Genomic DNA, 11,502 nt, shown 5'->3' with positions numbered 1-11,502 from the left:
GCTAGCTGCATCGACTCTGCCCTTGATAAAACACAGTGGACCAACACCAGCAGCTGACATGGCACCCCAGACCATCACTGACTGTGGGTACTTGACACTGGACTTCAGGCATTTTGGCATTTCGCTATCCCCAGTCTTCCTCCAGACTCTGGCACCTTGATTTCCGAATGACATGCAAAATTTGCTTTCATCCGAAAAAAGTACTTTGGACCACTGAGCAACAGTCCAGTGCTGCTTCTCTGTAGCCCAGGTCAGGCGCTTCTGCCGCTGTTTCTGGTTCAAAAGTGGCTTGACCTGGGGAATGCGGCACCTGTAGCCCATTTCCTGCACACGCCTGTACACGGTGGCTCTGGATGTTTCTACTCCAGACTCAGTCCACTGCTTCCGCAGGTCCTCCAAGGTCTGGAATCGGTCCTTCTCCACAATCTTCCTCAGGGTCCGGTCACCTCTTCTCGTTGTGCAGCGTTTTCTGCCACACTTTTTCCTTCCCACAGACTTCCCACTGAGGTGCCTTGATACAGCACTCTGGGAACAGCCTATTCGTTCAGAAATTTCTTTCTGTGTCTTACCCTCTTGCTTGAGGGTGTCAATGATGGCCTTCTGGACAGCAGTCAGGTCGGCAGTCTTACCAATGATTGCGGTTTTGAGTAATGAACCAGGCTGGGAGTTTTTAAAAGCCTCAGGAATCTTTTGCAGGTGTTTAGAGTTAATTAGTTGATTCAGATGATTAGGTTAATAGCTCGTTTAGAGAACCTTTTCATGATATGCTAATTTTTTTAGATAAGAATTTTGGGTTTTCATGAGCTGTATGCCAAAATCATCAATATTAAAACAATAAAAGGCTTGAACTACTTCAGTTGGTGTGTAATGAATCTAAAATATATGAAAGTCTAATGTTTATCTGTACATTACAGAAAATAATGAACTTTATCACAATATGCTATACAGGACAATATACAGGGCCTGTATATCTGTAGCCAAGACAACCCCTTTAATTAAAAACTGTGGGAATACAGAGATAGCTGTCAGATAGAAATGCCCACTTGACAAAAAACAGAATCAGCAGGATATAAAATTATAAATTACAAGTTTTACTGAATATTTTTACACTAAACTATATATCAATCTCCTCAGCTCCTCCTGCTATATAACATGCGTCTGATTGCATATAAAACATGCCAGACTAGCTTTATGTACTGAATTGACATAAATGATTAAAGGTGCTCTGCAGTCAATACATATTGATGACCTACTGTCAGGATAGGTCGACAATATCTGATCGGTGGAGGTCTTACTCCCAGCACTCCCGCTGATCAGCTGTTTGAAGAGGAGACGGTGCTCCTACGATCGCTACATCCTCTTCAGGATTACACTGTGCGTTGTCTTGCTTGCAGTGGCTGCGCAGTGTAATTACAAGTGTTTGTTCCATTCAAGTGAATTGAACAAGTACTTGTAATTACACTGTGCCACTAAGACTTCCGAAACGATATGCAGTGTAATTGTGAAGAGGAAGTAGCGCTCGTACGAGCACCACCTCCTCTTCAAACAGCTGATCGCCAGGGGTGCTGGTGGGCCCCACCGATCAGATATTGATTAACTATCCTCAGGGTAGATCATCAATATGCACTTGGCTGTACATCCCCTTTAAATTAATTTGGACAATTGCCTGTGTTACACAATTTACTAATTCCAATCATTTAGAGTTCTTTCGACGCATCTGTAATTATTTCGGCATAATTGAATTTCTCATACAGTAACCAAGTTCTGTTGTTGCTTTTAAAAGTTGCTTTTATGATGTTCTAATGATTTATCCACAATATATTGTATAAAATGAGGACTATCAACTTCAATATTGGCTGGGACCATGATAATAAAATTGTTGGATGAGAATATTCTTGCTTCCACAACTGTATCTGTGTTTGGGTTGAGCAACACCTAAAAAAAAAGAAAAGAAAAGAGCATGTCTGAGTATCAACAGGTTCTCTAGCAACCAATAACAGAGCAAAGATCTGCAAGATGGAGGCCAACAAGGAGAGGCTAACGGTATAATACTTTAAGCATAGGCTTCTTTGAGAGATACATGAAAACAGTGATTGTACGGCCATATGGGGGAAGGGGAGGGATTTTCCGCAGCAGATGGTTTTTTTTATGATTCTGGAGTCACAATCTCAGCAACTTGCAAGTTGTGCTGCGGCTCCGTTCAGCTCAATGGTTGAACTACTACACAGAGATCTTTGTGAAGGGTGGCACTGGCAAGATCGCCATGTAGTCCCAGCCTAACACATAGTGTGCGTGAGATTTGGAAATGCTGCTACTATAAAACGCTGCAGATTTTCCAAATGCCGTTACGCTGGAAAAAGTATGCAGCCTTGCACCACATGTGGCTATACCCTTAGACTAAATGGACCCTTTACTGGTAGTTTATGAGTTTATTTTGAGGAGTCAGTTTATTGTTCATTGCTATCCTAAACAGGATGGATGGGCAATATGGGCATTTCTTTCGTTATATTCTTCCCATGCAGGCCCTCAGCATATGCTCACGACATGATGAATTTAAGTGAGTATTGCCATCTTCGACATTTATGGCTTACCCACATAACCCATTGAAGAAGAGGTAACAGCAGGGAGTACCTATTGTATAATACCAAATTGCTTCCTTAGATGATATCATGTCTACAGGCCATTCTTAGTTAGTCGAGCATTGCTATCTGTTAATATATATTTGTATGCTTTACCTTTTCTATACTGAAGATAGTGTTGGTGCCAGAGCTTGTGTTGGTGTGTTCTGTGACCCATCCAAACTGGTCTCTCATTTGACTCACTAAGTTAAACGTTTCATCAGTGTGCTGCTGCACAAGCTGTACAACATCTTCATACTGCTGTCTGGATACATTTACCAGCTTGAAGGCCGCTTCAGAATTCAAACGTAGCTCTACCACGTCAGGACAGTCTTGTAGATATCCAAGAAAGTGCATGTAAGGTAAGAGGAAGGATTTGTTACCAGCTGTATTTCTAAGGCCCCTTTCACACGGGCGTTGCGGGAAAATGTGCGGGTGCGTTGCGGGAACACCCGCGATTTTTCCGCGCGAGTGCAAAACATTGTAATGCGTTTTGCACTCGCGTGAGAAAAATTGCGCGTGTTTGGTACCCAAACCCGAACTTCTTCACAGAAGTTCGGGCTTGGGATCGGTGTTCTGTACATTGTATTATTTTCCCTTATAACATGGTTATAAGGGAAAATAATAGCATTCTGAATACAGAATGCATAGTAAAATAGCGCTGGAGGGGTTAAAAAAAATTAAAAATTATTTAACTCACCTTAGTCCACTTGTTCGCGTAGCCGGCATCTCCTTCTGTCTCCTTTGCTGAACAGGACCTGGGGTGAGCATTAATTACATGAACAGGACCTGTGATGACGTCACTCCGGTCATCACATGATCCATCACATGATCTTTTGCCATGGTGATGGATCATGTGATGACTGTGACGTCACCAAAGGTCCTTGTTGCTACAAAAAGCTAAGATCAAGACAGAAGGAGATGCCGGCTACGCGAGCAAGTGGACTAAGGTGAGTTACATTTTTTTTTATTTTTTTTTAACCCTTCCAGCGCAATTTTACTATGCATTCTGTATTCAGAATGCTATTATTTTCCCTTATAACCATGTTATAAGGGAAAATAATAATGATCGGGTCTCCATCCCGATTGTCTCCTAGCAACCGTGCGTGAAAATCGCACCGCATCCGCACTTGCTTGCGGATGCTTGCGATTTTCACGCAACCCTATTCACTTCTATGGGGCAACGCAACGCACAAAGAGGAGCATGCTGCGATTTTCACGCAACGCATAAGTGATGCGTGAAAATCACCGCTCATGTGAACAGCCCCATAGAAATGAATGGGTCAGTATTCAGTGCGGGTGCAATGCGTTCAACTCACGCATCGCATCCGCGCGGAATACTCGCCCGTGTGAAAGGGGCCTAAATCTTCCAGTGCAATGCGTTTTTATGCTGCAAATTATGATAAAATAAATGCCTGTGCCATATCTAGGTGAGGCGTTTCCAAAAGTTCAGTTGTTTCCAGTGGAAATATAGCCAAAAGTGCATGAAATGATGCTAAAGGATCTATTAATCACCATCATCATCAGTAGTGGTGTCAGCTCCCAGACCCTTACAGAAGAGAAGGGTGACATATAGAAAGAATTCTACCACAATACCGTGACAATGAATTATGTCCAGTGATTGAACAATCCTTGTAGACATCAATTACTGAGCTTCTTTTAAGTGGTGAATCGTTCTTTCAGTTTCCAGCATGGTTTCGTCATGCAGCTCCCTAGCTTTTGAGCTCTAATTCCTCCTTGTACACATATTTAGCAAAATAATTGCATTGAAAACATGAATAAATGACTATACCTTTAATCACAGATTCATAGCATAGCTGACATCTCTTCTGAAAGAGCAGGCATTCTGAGGCATTTTGAAGCTGGTTGCACAATGTTTTGGTTGGCATGGATCTGGGGTGGACTGGAGACTCTGTGACATATGTTTATAGTATTTAGAGAACAATTTAAAGTCACTATTTAAAACTCACACAATTTCTTAGCAAAAATGAATTGTTAGATTCCTGATCTGAATTGTCTCAGTGATAAATGTATGCCCATGGATGCAGTGTTTAGAGTGGTTTCAGACACCAGCTGTAACTTTGCAAGATATATTCTATACATTATATATAATTTAGGTTCTTGTGTTGTAACATCAATTTATTTCTAGGCTTAAGGCCTCATGCACACGACCGTTGTTTTATTCTGTGTCCGTTGTGCCGTTTTTCGCTATTTTCTGCGGACCCATTGACTTTCAATGGGTCCAGGGCCGGTGGAAGGATTTTTGCCAACACAAGCGAAGCTACATTTTGGCGCCCCCCCCCCCCCCCCACCCATGCTTCTCCTCTCTGTGGTCCTGGTATCTTCTCTCTGCCTCAGACAATGGCTGGTTTAAGGACCATATTTTTCGCCCTCTAAGACACACCTAGGTTTTAGAGGAGGATAATAAGAAAAAAAGATTTTCCATTACACCTCAGGTCAGACCAGCAATCAGACCCCCCAATGATAATCAGACCTCAGCTCACAGCCCCAATCAGACCCCCAATGTTAATCAGACCTCAGATCAGAACCCCATGTCAGACATCATCCCCCAGCCATCAGCCATCAGACCCCCATGTCTCATTTTTCCGCCCTCCCCCAGGGTGCGCCCTAAGGCGGCCGCTTGGTCTGCCTTATGGTAGCACTGGCCCTGAATGGGTCTGTTCAAAAAAACTCGGCTAATGCACCATTTGCCATCCGCCTCCGTGATCCGTGGTTCCAGTCTGTCAAAAAAATATAACCTGTCCTATTATTTTCACAGAAAACGGTTCGCGGACCCATTCACGTCAATGGGACCGCTAAAAAACGCGGAGTCACACAAGATTGTCATCCGCGTCCGTTTTTTTCCTATCATTTGCATGGCAAACCTGTCTTAGACTTTTTTTTACTTTCCTTTATGTCTGGTTGTCCTCCAAAAAGGAAGACACACGGAAACAAAAACGGATCACGGAACAACGGAACCCCATTTTGCAGAACGGAACACGACAACGGTTGTGTGCATGAGGCCTTATTATGATGAAGAAGTCATATTCCAAAATCAGAACTCATAACAATATGACAGAATGGGCAAAATCATTGGCTTCATATTAGAAGTGGTTTTCTTTCTTTTTTCAACATTTGATAGAAATAATATGTTGCCATGCAATTTAATTAAATAAGAAACCTACCTTGAGACTGGATGTATGGATCTTTGAGATCACCATTGAACTTTTTGTACATCATGACAAAAACATCAGTCACAATTTCAAAAACAGACTGTCCAAATTCATATAAGCTTTGAAGCATATGTGAAAAATCCCAATTCTCAAAATAATGTGAGACAATTACAGGATCCCTGTCAGGCATCATAGTCGAGGTGCTGATGTCTAACTGAACCAAACTGGAGAGAAAATAATTCTGAAACGATTCATTATGAAAGTTTTTAAAAAAGGCAATGCTTTGATTAAAGAGGTCACTGACGTCAGACATCAACTGGCTGAACAAGCTCTCTTTCTGGCTGAGCTGGGCAGCAATGTAATGTTCACTTTTATATTTTTCTTCAATGTTTCCAGAAATGAGACTCATTGGTGGTGACTCTTTAAAAAATTGTTGATCCTGTTTTAAGTAAAAATATGATTAGAAATGAAGAAAGCAAGAAGCACTTTTCCTATTTTACCGAATTTTAAATTACATAATTAGAAATTTGGTAATTTCACAGGGTTGATGGAGAAAAGTGGTGTTACTTTTTTTCCTTCTCTGCCTCCCCCCCTCCCCCCCCAGCACCACTGGTAATCCGTGCTATTGTGAGTGGGCTTTTGGGCAGTATCATATGACCAAGTTGTCAGTTTTCTACTTTAAACTGACAACACTCCATGCATGCACACTATTTGTTTTTTACCCCCGCTCCACTCCACATCACTGCCAGTCTGTCCCCTTCTCCCTCTGGCAGCTGTAAGTTCCTCAGTCACACTCCTTCCCCTTCTGGCAGATATAAATATAGGGGGTCATTTATAAAGACTGGCGTTTTAGACACCGGCCTTAATAACCCCTATAGTTGGTGGTGGATCCATTAAGAACATTTTCTACACCTAAAATAGGCGCAGAAAATGATGAGATGGGCCTGCCAGCCTGTCCCTTTCCCCTCCACGCCCACCTGGCATAAGCCTGGAAAAGTCGCAGATTGTGGCACAGATAACCTGTGCGCCACAATCTACGCCAGAAATACTCCTAATATATCCATATATTTATGGATAATAAAATACTCCATGGCAGCAATGAATATAGTGACCAGTTAGTTCCTTAGTCAGTCTCCTTCACCCTCTGGCAGCTGTAAATATTGTTCCACGTTTCCTAGTTAGTCTTCTCTGGTAGCTGTAATTATAGTCTCCAGTAAATTCCCCATAAGATAATAATTGTACTGTCTGCAGCAGTGAAGTAAAATAGCATTTGCTAGTCCCCAATCCCATATTGGCATAGATAAAATCCCACATTTATTTCACATTTAAAATATATCCAAACGTCCCTCGGGGATTCTTTAGGCGCATTCACGCTATGACTGCGACATTTGTCTGGGGTAAGGCCAGGAGGAAGCTTTCGCTCTCAGTTCTCCAGAGATCAAAGCTGCAGGGGGGTGCTGCTCTACCTGACTTTTTCCTGTACTTTATAGCCAGTCAGTTGCGGTTTCTGAAGTGCTGGGTTACCGAAGCTCCCCGGCCTAATGCTGAGGTCTTCTTGCATGAATATCTTCAGCTCCGCACGCTGTGGCCTGTACTAGAGGGCTATAGACAATTACAGCAGGGCGTCCTCCCGATTCACAAACTGGCCCATCAAATTTGGCAGGCGTCAAAGTTAAACTCATACAAGGACCTGCCCGGCGAGATTCCCATATGGGATAACTGCATGTTTCCCCATTTATCTCAGCTGGAGGGAGCTGCAGAGTGGAGGAGGCATGGGATCCAAGTTCTAGGGGATATATTTGAGGGAGGACAGTTGATCTCATTTTCTCAGGTAAAGGATAGGTTTCGAGTACCGCGAACCCTCTTTTACAGATACCTTCAGTTGCGGCACGCAGTGCAGGCCCAGTTCCGTGGGGATAATAGAGTTGTATCTAAGTACCCCGTCATTGGTGTTTTGAGATCCCAGGGCCCCAGGGGGATGGTATCGGTGCTCTATACCCACCTGCTAGACTGTCATATGCTGGCGACTCCTCTAGCTGTGGAGTCCAGATGGAAAATGCACATGCCTTCTTTGACTTCTGAAGAGTGGGAGGAGGCGCTGTTAGCCCCAACAAGGGTATCCCCCTCGATTAACAACAGAATGACTCAGCTCTTCATTTTACACTATAGCTATCTGACCCCCACTAGACTTCATAAGATGGGGAGGCTGGATCACTCTCGGTGTCACAGGTGCAGTGCGGAGGGGGCCAACTTCTGGCACATGATTTGGGAATGTCCAGGCATACACCAGTTCTGGGTGTCGATCTTGGAGGTTCTTAGGACTTTGGTCCCGCCGACACTGCAGCTGTGCCCAAAGATGTGCATTTTGGGTATAGTTGATGAGGAGTCTTGGTCGCACTATCACAGGATTTTCCTGGAAAGGACACTGTTTTTGGCTAGGAAAGCAGTTGCTCTGCGCTGGATGGGAGAGTCTCTTCCCTCGAAGGGTCAATGGCTCTCGCTGGTTAATGATGCGATATCCATGGAAAAGGTGGTCTACAAACACAGGGGATGCCCGCAGAAGTTTGATAGGGTATGGTCTGAATGGTGCTCCTCACCACTCACATTGCACGTAACACGCCCATGAAAGCCGACTGGGGTTTCTCTGGGGCTTGTTTGATCCTTTAGAGTCTCCCCGGTGACTGACGCTTCCCTTCACTAGTTGTTTTCTAGGAGAGTGCACTAGGGCCCCCTCACATATGCAGTGCATGTGTTATTGTCGTGCGCATCCCATTTGTGTACCCCCAGACATATGGTATTGTAACGCTTGTATTACTCTGTCTCTGCATTTATGATTAACCCCTGCGTGGGCCATTGTGATGTCATATGTGTAACATACTTGTTTTGCTATCCTTGAATAAAACGAGTTTAAAAAAAATATATATATCCAAACAAGGCAATCCCCAGAAGCAGTCTTCTCAGTATATTGCTGTGCTACTGCACAGGCTCTGACCTGTCCATAACAAGCAGAAAATAAAGTATTTTTTTTATAATTTGTATTAGCTGCTGTTCAGTCAAAAGAAGAATGGGAAGATCAAGCAGTGGGGAGAGTGATTGACCATGTGTGTCCACTAACACTCAACTCAGTAGGTGGATGTAAACAATATTCACTTTGAACTCCAGGTGGGGCTACCTTATGTAAGTAAATGTATTAAGTCTTCAGTCAATCATTTTTAATGCATATAAATGGCAAATTCATATTTTTTTTAAACTCTTTTATTAACAGAAAATAAATACCATTAATATCGTACATTCCTGTTACATATTATAATACAAACAGATACACTGAGTCTTTTGTCTAGTTACTTCAATCACCCACTGCGCCTTTGTGGACCCTTATGTCTGTGAATGACTTTGCAGTGCAAAATACATTATACATTAGGGGACCCCATCCACCGACTAGACCATGGATCCTCGAGCTGCTGATAATGCTTGCCGCATTCTTGAGGTGGAGTACATTGTGTGTGACCCTCACTATAGGCCTCAGGCCTTGTCAATTATTTTAGGTTTATTGCGGTGTTTAAACACCAGCACTTTATATGGTAGAATTTGGTTTATTTGTAATTTCCACATGGACAAGTTCTGTGTATTAGGGTTGTACCATCTCAAAGCAATACATTTACGAGCCATAAATAACGACTCCCTCAGAAATGTTGTCATATAGTGATCCTAATTATCCTCTTCCAGTATTCCCAGCAGGCAGACTTCGGGGGTGCATGCCACCCGAGGCGGTAGCAGATTAGAGAGAAAAGCTGTCACCTCCCCCCAAAATGTAGCAATCGGGCTGCATCTCCACATCATGTGCCAGAAGTCTGCCTCCAGCTCCCCACATAGTGGACATGCCGTGGATGATGCTCTACCCATTCTATATAGTCTAGTTGGTGTGAGATATGTTTGATGGATAATGTATAGTTGAATGACTTTACAGGGAGTGCAGAATTATTAGGGAAATGAGTATTTTGACCACATCATCCTCTTTATGCATGTTGTCTTACTCCAAGCTGTATAGGCTCGAAAGCCTACTACCAATTAAGCATATTAGGTGATGTGCATCTCTGTAATGAGAAGGGGTGTGGTCTAATGACATCAACACCCTATATCAGGTGTGCATAATTATTAGGCAACTTGGCAAAATGGGTCAAAAGAAGGACTTGACAGGCTCAGAAAAGGCAAAAATAGTGAGATATCTTGCAGAGGGATGCAGCACTCTTAAAATTGCAAAGCTTCTGAAGCGTGATCATCGAACAATCAAGCGTTTCATTCAAAATAGTCAACAGGGTCGCAAGAAGCGTGTGGAAAAACCAAGGCGCAAAATAACTGCCCATGAACTGAGAAAAGTCAAGCGTGCAGCTGCCAAGCTGCCACTTGCCACCAGTTTGGCCATATTTCAGAGCTGCAACATCACTGGAGTGCCCAAAAGCACAAGGTGTGCAATACTCAGAGACATGGCCAAGGTAAGAAAGGCTGAAAGACGACCACCACTGAACAAGACACACAAGCTGAAACGTCAAGACTGGGCCAAGAAATATCTCAAGACTGATTTTTCTAAGGTTTTATGGACTGATGAAATGAGAGTGAGTCTTGATGGGCCAGATGGATGGGCCCGTGGCTGGATTGGTAAAGGGCAGAGAGCTCCAGTCCGACTCAGACGCCAGCAAGGTGGAGGTGGAGTACTGGTTTGGGCTGGTATCATCAAAGATGAGCTTGTGGGGCCTTTTCGGGTTGAGGATGGAGTCAAGCTCAACTCCCAGTCCTACTGCCAGTTTCTGGAAGACACCTTCTTCAAGCAGTGGTACAGGAAGAAGTCTGCATCCTTCAAGAAAAACATGATTTTCATGCAGGACAATGCTCCATCACACGCGTCCAAGTACTCCACAGCGTGGCTGGCAAGAAAGGGTATAAAAGAAGAAAATCTAATGACATGGCCTCCTTGTTCACCTGATCTGAACCCCATTGAGAACCTGTGGTCCATCATCAAATGGAGGGAAAACAGTACACCTCTCTGAACAGTGTCTGGGAGGCTGTGGTTGCTGCTGCACGCAATGTTGATGGTGAACAGATCAAAACACTGACAGAATCCATGGATGGCAGGCTTTTGAGTGTCCTCGCAAAGAAAGGTGGCTATATTGGTCACTGATTTGTTTTTGTTTTGTTTTTGAATGTCAGAAATCTATATTTGTGAATGTTGAGATGTTATATTGGTTTCACTGGTAAAAATAAATAATTGAAATGGGTATATATTTGTTTTTTGTTAAGTTGCCTAATAATTATGCACAGTAATAGTCACCTGCACACACAGATATCCCCCTAAAATAGCTAAAACTAAAAACAAACTAAAAACTACTTCCAAAAATATTCAGCTTTGATATTAATGAGTTTTTTAGGTTCATTGAGAACATGGTTGTTGTTCAATAATAAAATTTATCCTCAAAAATACAACTTGCCTAATAATTCTGCACTCCCTGTATTATTGACTGCTGGTGAGACATGTAAGTGCGATTCTAATAAATCTGATATATATTCCTCTGTAAGTGTGGGTATCAGTCTTTTCCATTTATCTATGACCATGAGGGGATTGGCTCTAACCCTTGCTTGTATTAGATATGAGTAGATTATCTAAACTAGTCCTCTAGGTCCCTGGGTTTTAACCATTCCTATGAGTGGGTACTTTG

General features: G+C 43.0%; 1 protein-coding gene across 1 annotated transcript in view; it reads right to left on the bottom strand.

The window, feature by feature from the left end:
- Positions 1 to 1,403: 1,403 nt before the first annotated feature.
- CLUL1 (clusterin like 1) overlaps positions 1,404 to 11,502 on the bottom strand; it is an 84,341-nt gene continuing 74,242 nt past the window's right edge. The window contains exons 10-13 of the mRNA XM_044295414.1: positions 5,804 to 6,230; positions 4,411 to 4,530; positions 2,736 to 2,950; positions 1,404 to 1,935 (exon numbers count right to left, since the gene is read on the bottom strand). Of these exons, the coding sequence (XP_044151349.1) occupies positions 1,777 to 1,935; positions 2,736 to 2,950; positions 4,411 to 4,530; positions 5,804 to 6,230 (921 nt within the window). The 3' untranslated portion in view covers positions 1,404 to 1,776. The remainder of the gene's footprint in view (positions 1,936 to 2,735; positions 2,951 to 4,410; positions 4,531 to 5,803; positions 6,231 to 11,502) is intronic.

Source organism: Bufo gargarizans, chromosome 5 (assembly GCF_014858855.1).
Source record: "Bufo gargarizans isolate SCDJY-AF-19 chromosome 5, ASM1485885v1, whole genome shotgun sequence".
Lineage (NCBI taxonomy): Eukaryota > Metazoa > Chordata > Amphibia > Anura > Bufonidae > Bufo > Bufo gargarizans.
This window is presented reverse-complemented; position numbering and strand designations above follow the sequence as displayed.